Raw genomic sequence first — 12,666 nt, forward strand, 5'->3', positions numbered from 1 at the left:
TTATCTTCTTTTCTCCAATATATAATTTAAATTTTTTGTAAAAGAATACTCTTGTTGTTTAAAAATTTAATATATTTTGTATTAAAAATATATAAATTATATTTTGCTAAAAAAACTTAAAACAATAGTGCAACTGAGAAATGACTCTTGGAATTAGTTATTTCTAAGTTATCTTTAAATATTTGAGTTGTAAAATTCGCATATAACAAGTTTTAATTTTACGTCTCATTTATGTCTTTAGTGTCCGAAGATTAGATACTCCTTGATGAGTTTAAATGATCATTAAGTTTGACATGTCAAAAATATAAACATGTCAGAAGCAGGAAACACAATTTTAGATTGATTGTAAATATAAATAAAATTAATAAAAATTCTGAAAAATTTAATATATATTAAATTATTATGTTTTAAGAAAAAAATTGTGTTAGTATTACATATTAAAACCACGATAATGATGATAAAATCAACTGAGTTTTTAACTGTATCATTCTTTAGACTATGATATAAATATAGGGCAGATTCATTTTGACATTGCTAGTCTATAACGTTATTGCATTTTACTAATGGAACTGGGGGTTCTCTACTTCGGAATATCAATATAACTAAATATGCATATCATCTTCAAATCTCTTTTGTATTATATTATACTAAAAGAAAAATAACACTTTTGACTAAAAAGATGTATTTATAGTACTATACAAACAAATAATTACAGACAATTAAATGGAAACTTTAAAATTCGAGCGAAATAATTGTTGCTTTTAAGCAAAATAACTGAACCAAAAAATATCCCGCGCTTTTAAAAAGATCAAAATCTAGTATATGAAAACCCAATATATGGCATCCAACCATGAAAAAGTGCTTATGCAGTTACATGATTACAAAAAATAGTATTGACTAGCTTAGCTTATGAGAGCAATAGCATGTACTTGCTTATGCAGTTAGGCGACACCAAATATTGACAAATAAAGCTGAAAACTTTACAATTAAACCCAATATTACAATGCATATGAACAAGTGCCAAGGGTTTTGGAAGAAATCCTAAATTAAACTAATTTTAGCATATTATATTCAGATGCTCAAATGACCTCTTAAAAATTATAAAGGTCTCAGAAGAATTAAATTGTATAAATAAAGTATATCTCTGTCTTTATTTAAATTAATAGTGTTGTGTTTAAAAAATGTAAAGAATAAATATCCGGAAACAACGTTAAAATATTTTCTAATTAATTTCCTAGGAAAGATAAATTATCTAAAGTATTTAAGTTTCTCAACTACTTTGACCCTATTTACCTATTTATAATAATTTCATAGTTTCAAAATTTTCTATAATTATACATATTGACGTAAATAAATTTACATCAATTCCCTTATTTCCACGTCAATTATAATTTATCAAAACATAAAATAATAATAACATGTTAACTAGGGCTTGACATAGGCTTATACAAATATAAATTTTAAAAAAGAATATAAAAGTTAAAGAGAGAGAAAAACCTTAAAACTGGTGGCTAACAAATAAAAAATAAAAAATATTTTTAGAACTTTCGACTAAATTTATGAAAGTATTTTTATCGATATATTTTTGAAAAAGTATTTATTTGATATGTGCTATAAACTCTGATTTATTACTGCGCTAATGATATAATCTGAAAATGGTTGTATATGATATATTTACACATTCATCTATAAACCTATTTTACTAAAAACGATAAAGATTTTCCCAAACGTATACCATCTAATGAATGCATCATCTTGGTTTGTAATTGGTTTCTCACTCTACAATGCCTTTACTAACAAAACTTTTGAAAAAATCTCCTTGGATATGTCATCAAGTAGTCTAAGAAATTATGCATAAGCAAAACATATCATCAAGTAATCTAAGAAAAATATGGATGAAAATATATATCATCAAGTCTAAACTTCTAATACTGTCTTATTAAAAATTTGTTAAAATCTACCCATCATTACAATTTACTCCCTCCGTTTCAAATTATTTGTCATTCTAGAGAAAATTTTTTGTTTTAAAATAAGTGTCGTTTTCGGTTTTCAATGCAAAATTTATTGATAATATTCTCTATTCTATTTTTCTATTAGTTGATATATGGTTAGGTGTATCGGTAATAGCATTTTTATTTTGAAAATATGTAAAATTAAATATTTTCTTAATCTGTGTGCATAAGGTTAGAACGACATGTAATATGAAACGGAGGGAGTACATGCAAAAAAACAATATATTTTGTGGTTTGGAATTAGTTAAAGAGTTGGCAAAGATATTGTGAATTTAAGCATGTGAACTATGCTAAACGTCTCAAAATAATCATGCAAAAGCGAGAAAACTAGTTGAAAAGATCAAAAGATAATCCACAGGTTTTCTGTTATATCTATCAAATCTAAACAGTATATTTCAAGACAGATTGAAGAAATACGAATCTTACTTATATACACGATATTACCCAAAATAACACTACTATTTCTACATATGAAGCCAAACAGCTTTTGCAGTAGTCTTAAACTCCAAACAAATAAACTCGAATTTGAGTCTTATGACTTCACCTTAAGCTAAGTGTTGGGCACAAGTCATGCACTTGCTATTTTAGATATATTTGATACTTAAGTTTCCTTGTGAGTAATAAAAATTTGGACTTGGTATTTGACTTGTTGAAAACGAGTACTTACTATTTTGAATATCTACTAAAAGTTGAGTTATTCCGATCTATTATTTGTTACTTTCGAATACTTATGAGTTACTTGCAAGTACTTCAAAGTATTTTTGCAATTATTTGCTAAATAATACTCTACTAGAAATGGATATGAGAGTTTGTTTTATTTACTTATTAAGAAAGAACACGATAATTATTATAAACAAAATATTTAGGTATACTATAAAGAATAAGAAGAAAAATGAACAAAACACATGAATCTCTCGATATAGCAACATTATTTACTTTTTACAACAACAAAATTCTTTGGACAAGTAACATGTAATATTACGCCGACTAACTTTTTTATATTTGTTACTACATTGTATTTACTTACAAATATCTAAATTCAATTATTTGGCACTCGGCTTAATAACAAGTAACTAAAATATCAGAATGGATATGAAATGAGCAACAAGTATAAAACTACGAATAACTAGTAATTACGTCCAGCCCTAAGTTACCAAACCATGCATGATTTATTATCTTATTTTTTTTAACGTCTGAATTGATTCAGATAAAAAGAAGGTATGAACCTAAATAAGTAACAACAATCTTAGATACTCAAGGATACGAAACAAGTAACGAGTATAAGATGATGAATAACCAGTAATTATTGTATCCATCCCAAGATTACCAAGGCATCATCTTATTTTGTAATTTGTTTTTTTTTTTGTATTCTTTTGTAATATGCTTAAGTGGAATGAGAACACGTGAGCTTGAAGGACATAAGAGGAAGCAGAATGGGCTAACATACACACTGGAAAGAATCTTCTTAACATGCGCTCCAACAGGTCTAAACTAAACTAAACTCCCCCAAAATGAACGGAAAAGGGAAAACGCAGTAGAGGAGATATGAGAGAGCCGAGTTACGATCTGAGTCGGCTCACCGAGTCTACATCTGTCCAAAGAGGGAAGGGAGAAGAAAAAAAAAAGAGAGGCTTATGTAACCGATAGAAAAGGGATCTTTAGATTTTTTTTTCTTTTATCCCATATTTGGATGGGTGTGTTGAAATAGCGCAACAAATGGTGAAGGATGAGGAGATTATTACTCTCTCCCAACTTTACTCCTCTCTCGCCTCTCACCCTAACCCTAGTTCTTCCCCCAAATCCTACCGTTGGGGTTTACCGTCATCATCATCTTCTCTATCCTCTCGATTCGGTCCCTCTGCTCAGCGATCTAGGTATTCGATTGTCAAGTTTGTGTGTTTATATGATTTTGATTCGATTGGGTTTCAGTTCATCATCGAATATTGGTGGTTGATCCTCTAGAGAAATGTTTAGCTCTCTCGTCTTGTGTTTAATCAGTTTGATCTGGTGTTCGTTGGATCCAAAGCTTCTCTCTTTGCGATCTCTCTATACGCAATTGCATGTCATGCTTCTCTCAGATCATCGAATATTGTGTTTATCCGCTAGAGATCTTTATTAGGAGTGTTAAGTTCTCTATCTAGTCTGTGTGTTTTTCATTTGACCACTCCGTTTGTTTGATATGGGCTTCTTATCATTTGAAAGCTTCTCTCTTTGTGATGATCCCTCTATATACTTGATATTGGTCTAATGCATCACATGCTTTACTTCTCAGGAGGTTGCTTTGTGAGAGTGTGTATGCTCTACAATGGAAGATAACGGTGGTGCAGGTGCTTCTCCTTTTGATGCTTTGAAGAATATAGTGAGGAAGAAACGCAGCCTCATTGCTCGTCGTCCTCGCACTGGTTCGGATCACTTCAGCAAGATCTGGAGTGATGATATCCCCGCTTTTGATACTAACCCTAGAAGGAAAGAGTTTAGTCTTAGCCACTGTATATCCAGGGCTGAATCCCAAAGAGGAAACAGTGATTCTCTGCAGAGAGAGGTCATCTCTAGGAACATACGCTCAACTGAGGGTGAGTGGGGTGATGGCATGACCAATGGAAAGGGAGCTGATTTGGGTGAAAGGAAGATAATGAAGCTTAAGATTGGTGGTGTGAGTCGTCTGGCTCATGCTAATGGTTCACCTCGAAAGTCTTCTAAACCGGTGAATGCTGCTTCTTACAACCATTTGGTGGAGGTATGTTATCCTACTTTTATATATTTGTCAAAGCTCAAATTGTCTTGCATACTTTGAGTTTTATCTTCCTTTTTGCATTGAGTATCTTTCGCGGTTAATGCCATGCTCTTTTCAGTAAATGCTACTCTTTTTTTTTTGGGGCCTTATGGCCCATAATCAATCGGGTTTGGGGGACTAGACTATGTTAATTAAGCTCAGACTAGTAAATGCTTTTGCTGTTTAGGGACAACAATTGGAAAATGTGTAGTATTTTGCATTTCACTTTGTTATTTTGGAAAAGGATTAGATTGTGTCTTAATATCTTTGCAAGGCTTTTTGACAGTTTAGATACACCACAGACTCATTATCTTTTGACATTGAATGGCAGGAAAGTTCAGAAGATTGTAATTCCCCTCTAGATAAGAAGGCTGATCTCGAGGGCGCTGCTGAGAAAGACGAATCCATGACAGGGAGGAGAAAACAAGGGGAACCAGGTGGCTCGGTTCGCAAAAGCAAACGAGCTCTTAAGAAGCAGGTTTCTGATAGCGATGATGACAGTGATCGTGAGATCCGATATCTGGAAAGCCTCAAGTATAAGAATGTCGCTGTGAGTAATGAAGGGACTGACTCGGGGAGGAGACAATTGAAGCCATCTGGTGGGGTTACAATTGGGGAAAATTCTGCATCTGAAAAGGCTTCTGGCGACTTGGATGCGGAGGAACTTGAACCGGTGCCTGATGGAATAGAGATTGGCAATGAGACTAAGAGGGAATCGACTATGACTAGTCGCCAGCGAGCCCTTGCTTCTGCATCTGGCAAATCAACCGCAATTGAATTTCCAGATGGATTGCCTCCTACAACTAGAAGTACGCTTATTTTTTTCTTTTGCTTCAGATTCACAAGTATGCATCTTTTGTGCAATAAAGTTTGGTGATGAAATTTTGTTGAAACACAGAGAAAAGGGAGAATCTTTCAGAAATGGAGCAGCAAGTGAAGAAGGCAGAAGCTGCTCAAAGGCGAAAAGTGCAGGTTGAGAAGGCTGCAAGGGAGTCTGAGGTTGGTGTTTTACTCTCTCTGTTATGATATGTGATATGCAGATTTAAAATGTATTAGCAAATCCATGTGAGAATTGAGGAATGATGATCTTGGTTTTGTATATACAGGCAGAGGCCATCAGAAAAATTCTAGGCCAAGACTCGAGCAGGAAGAAGCGTGAAGACAAAATTAAAAAGCGACTTGATGAAATTGCTCAGGTATTGGGAAATGCACCACTATGCTGTTGATGCGTTACATATTTTAGTAAAACTGGGATGATTGAAAATTTGGTGTCATATATTATGCGTTGAAATGATAACAGGAGAAAGCTGCGCATGAGGAAAGGGTCTCCACAAGCTTCATCAGAACAATCATGGGTCCTAATGGAACCACTGTTTCATTTCCCATTGACAAAGTGCCTAGCCTGTTTGATCAAAAGCCATCTGAGTATGTTATTTTCTCTTTTCTTTCTCGCAAACTCAAATCAGACTAATTCATGAGTCAATGTCCCTTAATCTCATAAATGATTTGATCCGATCAATGTGAACAACTACACATGCTTTAAATGTTTTTTGGTATAGAGAAAGGCTCTAGTATTCGGGTTCTTTTGTTCTTTGGATTCTGTTTTGTGTTCTAACGTTTCATAAAACATAACGAGGAATTTCACGAGTTCAGACCTTTGTGATAACAATGTAAAGCATTTTGTGTAACTGCAGGTATCCTCCTCCGCGAGAAAATTGTGCAGGACCATCATGCACCAATCCATACAGGTATCGTGATTCAAAGACTAAGGTTCCTCTGTGCAGCCTCAAATGCTACAAGGCTGTTCAGGAGCAGCAGCAGCAGCAGACCTCTGAACCAGCTACAGAGCAGCAGCAGCAGACCTCTGAACCAGCAACAGACGGCACCCCACCGGTTTAGATTGTGATTGATTTTCTGGATATAAAAGGACAAGAACTTAGAGCGTTATGATTGTTGCAATGAGGAGGTTCTTGGCTTCCTCATTTTATTGAACTACAGAAAGACATGGTTTTCTTATTTTTATACTTTGCTTCAGACTTTTCTGATCCAAGAGTTCATTTTCTTTAGTAGCGAGACGAAATCTTGGCTCTCCATTGGCATATTACCAAACCATCACTTAGCCGCTCAATATATTCAATTCTACAACGGCTATCTCAGTTCTTTAATAATAAAATAGACGATACAAAGTGGTAGGACTAGATATGGGCAAAAAATCTGAAACCAAAAATCTGAACAGAATTTAAACCTTAATAGATATCTGTTTTTTTTTTTCAGCAACTTAAAAACAGACTATACTCTATGAACTAATTTGGTAGCTCTGCATTGATGCACAACGAACGACGGCTGCAAATAGATATCCGTTAGAATCCCGAAACATTCAAAATCCCAAAAAAAATTATATTAAACATGATCTTAATTTCTAATATATATTAAAAATACACTAAAATATCATTAAATATCTAAAATAATTATCTATTACATGTAGTTGATGGTTGAAAGTTGCAGTTGAAGCTTGAAGTGTTTAGATTTTGGTTAATGTTTCCCATTTTATGATAATTTGGTTTTAGTTTTATGCTTTCGTTTACGTTTATTTGGTTTTTTTTATCAATAACTATGTTCACTTTCCGTTTGATTTTGAATGATCATGTTTGATGTTTCTTTCTTATTTTTGATCGATTTTACTTATGTTTTGGTTACAAAATATGATACAAATCAAGTACTTTTAAACCGAAGAACCCCTTTTACCTATGTGTTGGTTACAAATTAGGTACAAATCATATATTTTTAAACGAAGAACCGATAGATATCCAAATTACATCAGATTGTACCGGTTCTTTGAAGATTTACTAATCCCACCCTGAGCCTAATAGAATCCGAAACGATCTCAAACCGAACTTTCATATAACCCGAATGAGAATGATTTTGATAAACAAAAAAAAAACCAAAACTCGACTGGATAAAAGCAAAACCCGATTAGGACCAGAATTTCCATGCCTACAAAGTGCTCTCTATTGATCATAACTTTTAATTCCTTGAAATTATCTTTCTCCCATTTATATACTGACATATTGTGGTGCCACGAGAGAAACTTATTAATCGGAAAGATAAAGCAGTGATTTCTCATCAATCATCTATTTATTTAAGTAGGCAAGTAATCTCTTATTATGCCTATGTATGATTCGTTTTCATCCAACCCAGAAAACCCAACTTAACTTGAAACTATAGACATAAAACTTCAAATAATACACAATGGCTCTATGTTCATTATTGACTTCTCAACCATCTTTCAGTTTAGAATAGAATGAGTATCGCCGGTGGTGGAATGTGGCTGAGAGAGGCAGAGTAGCTGGTGGTTAAGACTTTCCGGCTAGTAACAACATCACTCCTCAGCCTCCTTCTTCCTCTCTCTTTCCTTTTCCTTTACCATCTCTCTTTAGCTTCCTTCCTCTTTTCATTGATCAAATATCCTTGGCAAACGGAATCATCTTTCTTCTTCTCTATCTTTCATTACACAATCTGGCCATTTTATACGTGGTCGTTTCGGCAATAAGTGTTTACACTCTAGTTCTCGGTCTGGCCACTAAGATCACAGCCACATATCCCAACTGCTCGGTTCCCTTTTATCCAAATGTCACCATGGCGTGGCTCACGCTCTTCCTTGTTAAAATCTCCGTCAGTTTAGGTCTGGAAGGAAAGAGTTCCAACGGTTTAATCATCGGAAATGAACGTAACTTCTTGAGCAGGCTAATGTTTTTCTGTGGTCATCACGAGGTAATTCTTCTGTGGTGTACGGTGATCGTGAAACTGGTAGTAAACATCACGTTAATCGGAGGAGACGCAGGTCACACCACCAGAGAAAAGGGACGGTGGTGGAGAGATTGGCTTTGGCCGTCATTTGTGGGACGTTGTGGTGGTGGAAGCTTCGGGGCGAAATCGAGGCTTTGGTTGGTGTGGTAGAGATTAAAAGTGTTAAGCTAGATGGAGGACTTTTGTCCATAATACGTCCTTCGAAATGATGGTTCTTTGAACGTCAATCTCGGAATTTTTGAGAAATGATCGATGGACTGGATAGATGATGGATCGTATTGGATTATTTGAATCACCTCTAAAACCATGTTAAGCTAGATATACTTCCAACATAAAATCAATCGGTGATTAGTGAAGTAGCTCATCTATGTTATATATTATTTAGGATTCCTCCAACTATCGACGTGAGACATTTGTCCCTAATAACTAGTTGGATACAAGTTCTTACACCTAACAATACGAAGATCAAATTGATATTATGTAACGTTAAACATCTTCTAATGAATGTCTTCTTAATAATAAAATAGATGTTGAATGAAATTTGATAAAGATAGCGTTTGCAACACATTTCAATAGAAAAAGAGACCATTAGCACCGCTGCACCAGCATCTCGAGAAGAGATTCAATGGGCCGGCCTAAGATGTGAGCCCAACGAGTCGGATGGGAGAATATATTATTAACATCCACTTTAGAGTAGAGTGGACTTTTTTAATTGTCAGTTTCCCGTCGTTCGTCTTCCTCCTCCGCACTACCCTCCGACTTGGTAATTCCCCAAATCCATCTTTCTTTTCATTTCTGCTTTATGTCGATTCTTCTTCTAGAATATGTGCCGATGCCATTTCTTATTTTGTTCGATTTCTATTCTTACTGCGGCGATTTAATCGATCCAGATTTTTTAGTTAGCTTGATCGGTTTTTACAGTAATGCGTCTCAGACTGATATATATTTATTTGGTTAAAAGATGTTAAATTTGGATATGACATTGATATCGAAACCGATGTCTTTGATCTCCCGGTTTAGCTAATCAGTGATTGCCTTAACAAGGAGATCCATAGACAGTTGATCTAAAGTGTTCATCTTTACATTTCCATTGAGAAGAAAACTCTTTTGATAAAGAAGAGAGACAACCCTTGTCTTATCTGAATTTGGTTGTGCATTACATTTCTATCTTCTTCTTTTTCTTATGGATTTTTTTTCATCTTTGGGGTTATACTATGTTTAGCAATTAGCAAGGTAGCTTTGATGTTTGATCCGGAACATAGCCATTTTCTATATACGAGTTGGGTTGGTTGTTGTAAATTACATTTCTAGTTTGGTGTATTTAAAAATTGTAGGGATTAACTGATTCATGTTTGATCTTTGGGGTTGTACTGTATCTCAGTTTGATAGGTTGAGAAAGAAAAGAGATGGCAGGACATAGGGTCGCACATGCCACACTGAAAGGGCCTAGCGTTATCAAGGAGTTAATTATCGGTATGGCACTCGGTTTAGCTGCTGGTGGTCTTTGGAAGATGCACCACTGGAACGAACAGAGGAAAACCAGAACTTTCTATGACTTGCTCGAGAGAGGTGAGATCAGTGTTATTGCCGCAGAAGAGTAATAAAAGCTGCTCAAAGACTCATTCTTCAAGACCAATGGATGATTTGGAATTCTTGGTTTTTTCTTTTTCTGTTTTTAATAACTCTGAAATGAGTTTGGATTTTGTGAGAAATAAACAAATCTGTGAATGAGATTTGTTAGATCATAAACTGATTCAATGTAATGTTGATACAGACATAATATTTCTTGTTTTGTTTACTTATCTAAGAAACTATTAAAGTGAGTATTATGGAACCTTATTCATGGAAGGTGTTCAACACCCTGTTTGTTATTATTTCGAATCTGAATGTTTGTAAGGAAAAAATATAGTTTGTTTTGCATCTGCCATTGCTTTGTCCCTTGTTTCTGCAAATGCATTCAACTGATGTATCTGCCTTCAGCGACCAAACCAGACACAGAGACTGTGATAAAGCATTACCAGAATAGATATCTGAAAATAAATAAATAAATGTCTTCACGGCTGAGAGTTTTGTAAAATATAAATATTAATATCTGAAAATTTAAGTTCTGGTGGAATTCAATTTGGGAAAAAAAAAAAAAAAAAAAGTTCTGGTGGAATAAAGAAGACACGCGGCGAAATATGGTTGGTTGCTAGGAGATAAGAAAATCATGATCACAGAGTTCAAAAGCAAGAAGTTTACTTATCTTCTTCTTCCTTACATCAAACAGAAAAAAAAATCTCTTCCACCAAAACTCTCCAAAGATGACAACCGTAGCCGCAACAGGTCTCAACGTCGCGACTCCACGAGCGGTCGTTCTACCAGCGGCTCGTCTACACGCCCCGGTCCGTTTGAATTACCCGTGGAAGTTCGTTTCGATGAACCGGATGGTTATGTCGGTGAAGGCGACATCGGAAGGAGAGATATCGGATAAGGTGGAGAAGAGTATTCAGGAAGCGAAGGAGACTTGCGCTGACGATCCTGTGAGCGGAGAGTGTGTGGCGGCGTGGGACGAGGTGGAGGAGCTGAGTGCGGCGGCGAGTCACGCAAGGGACAAGAAGAAAGCAGGTGGATCCGATCCTTTAGAAGAATATTGCAGCGATAATCCTGAGACTGATGAGTGTCGTACTTATGACAACTGAAAACGTTTTTTTGATGTTTGGAAATAATTGGTACGGTCGGATCGATCTTTCTTTCTTCTTCTCGTTGTTGGCGTTCGTGTTTGGTTTGTTTCGATTTGATGCTTGTAATGTGATAATGAATATGATGAATACTTCAATTGCAATACTCTAGTGCTGAAAATACGTCTGTGTTCGACACCCAAGATTCGCAAGCAGCACTTCTGTCGGTGAATATGTCTAAAACATGACAAAACTTCATTATAATTATCTCATGTTGGGAAAACAAGTTCATGCCTTACTCGAAGGTCATGAACTACAACAATTCATTGATAGATTCGATGATGGAGTTCCCTCACCAACAACCCAATTGGACGGAGTCACTGCTCCAAATCAAGCTTATGTCCCCATGGAGAGGGCAAGACAGATTGTCGTATAGCGCGCGCAATCATTTGTGTTATCTCATTTCTCTCCAGACTGTTGTATCTACTTCCAATACAACGAAACAAGTATGAGGTATTCTTGCTGAAACTTTTGGAAACCCTACTCGAGGTTACATCCGCCAGCTGAAGAACCAGATCAACAAATGTTCAAAAGGTAGTAAGACGATTAGCGAGTACATCTGTGGCATCAAGTCTGCAACTGATGAACTTGCACTACTTGGCAAACCGATTGGATCTATAAGATTTCACTGAAAACATTTTGGGAGGTCTTAGTGAAGATTACAAGGAAGAGATTTACGCAGTTAATGGGCGTGACTAATCCATCTTATTCAATGAGCTTTATGAAAGAACCGTGAGGCGATGATCTTGTGCACATGATGCAGAATGTCATCCACGTAATAAGTATCATCCTCCTCATCAACAACATTATTAATTTTCACATCAAGCCCCGCATAACAACAACAATCATCAGAACAATTGCTTCTCTAAAACATACCTTGCTTGGTGTCAATCATGTGGCACTCAAGGACACAGTGCGAGACAATGTCCTGAGTTTCGCATAGTCAAAGGGAATGCCTCTGCTTCACAGTGCTCTTTTTCACACTTCCGAGTCAAAGATTTCAGTTTCATTTGGGTATTTTAAAATTTGGTTCGGGTTTTGTTTGGATCTTTGCGAGTTTGGTTCGGGTTTAGATAACCCATTTTATTATTTTTAAATTTTAAAATTCATTATATACTTAAAAATTTTCAAAATATATAAACAAAATAATATATTAAGTATAAATTCAAATAATATATGTCAAAATACTTAAACTTAACATATAAATTGGCTTAATTTGAATATTTGAGTAGAAAATTAATAAATATTTTAAATACTTTTGGTCTTTTGAGTATAATTTAACTGTTTTATAAATTTAATTTTGACTATTTGTATATATTTTTAAATATTTTAGACAAATTAAAAGTATCATATA

General features: G+C 35.0%; 3 protein-coding genes and 1 pseudogene across 4 annotated transcripts in view; all 4 read left to right on the top strand.

Moving 5' to 3' along the window:
• LOC108845984 (probable cytochrome c oxidase subunit 5C-1) overlaps positions 1–10,418 on the top strand; it is a 56,089-nt gene extending 45,671 nt beyond the window's left edge. The window contains exons 1-2 of one of the 2 annotated variants that reach the window (XM_018619187.2): positions 9,203–9,355; positions 9,974–10,418. In XM_018619187.2, the coding sequence (XP_018474689.1) occupies positions 9,999–10,193 (195 nt within the window). In that variant the 5' untranslated portion in view covers positions 9,203–9,355; positions 9,974–9,998 and the 3' untranslated portion in view covers positions 10,194–10,418. Of the gene's footprint in view, positions 1–9,202; positions 9,356–9,973 lie in introns of those variants that run through there. The other variant, XM_057006608.1, reaches the window with a different exon arrangement.
• On the top strand, positions 3,489–6,823 carry LOC108844354 (adoMet-dependent rRNA methyltransferase SPB1-like). The gene is made up of 7 exons (XM_018617598.2): positions 3,489–3,886; positions 4,285–4,749; positions 5,117–5,594; positions 5,684–5,784; positions 5,892–5,981; positions 6,086–6,210; positions 6,480–6,823. The coding sequence occupies exons 2-7, from the start codon at positions 4,318–4,320 to the stop codon at positions 6,682–6,684; spliced, it is 1,431 nt and encodes a 476-aa protein (XP_018473100.1). The 5' UTR covers positions 3,489–3,886; positions 4,285–4,317; the 3' UTR covers positions 6,685–6,823.
• LOC108845155 (uncharacterized) lies at positions 8,087–8,801 on the top strand (annotated as a pseudogene).
• Positions 10,419–10,838: 420 nt separating the features above from the next.
• On the top strand, positions 10,839–11,416 carry LOC108845823 (calvin cycle protein CP12-1, chloroplastic). Its single transcript, XM_018619006.2, has one exon. The coding sequence runs from the start codon at positions 10,896–10,898 to the stop codon at positions 11,271–11,273; it is 378 nt and encodes a 125-aa protein (XP_018474508.1). The 5' UTR covers positions 10,839–10,895; the 3' UTR covers positions 11,274–11,416.
• Positions 11,417–12,666: the final 1,250 nt, after the last annotated feature.

This window comes from Raphanus sativus, chromosome 3 (genome assembly GCF_000801105.2).
Source record: "Raphanus sativus cultivar WK10039 chromosome 3, ASM80110v3, whole genome shotgun sequence".
Lineage (NCBI taxonomy): Eukaryota > Viridiplantae > Streptophyta > Magnoliopsida > Brassicales > Brassicaceae > Raphanus > Raphanus sativus.

Excerpts from the sequence above, each read along its gene's own strand:
- LOC108844354 (XM_018617598.2), top strand. The coding sequence starts at position 4,318 with ATGGAAGATAACGGTGGTGCAGGTGCTTCTCCTTTTGATGCTTTGAAG. Across the intron at positions 5,595-5,683 it reads ATTGCCTCCTACAACTAGAA|AGAAAAGGGAGAATCTTTCA; the intron begins GTACGCTTATTT and ends GTTGAAACACAG. Across the intron at positions 6,211-6,479 it reads TTTGATCAAAAGCCATCTGA|GTATCCTCCTCCGCGAGAAA; the intron begins GTATGTTATTTT and ends GTGTAACTGCAG.
- LOC108845823 (XM_018619006.2), top strand. The coding sequence starts at position 10,896 with ATGACAACCGTAGCCGCAACAGGTCTCAACGTCGCGACTCCACGAGCG.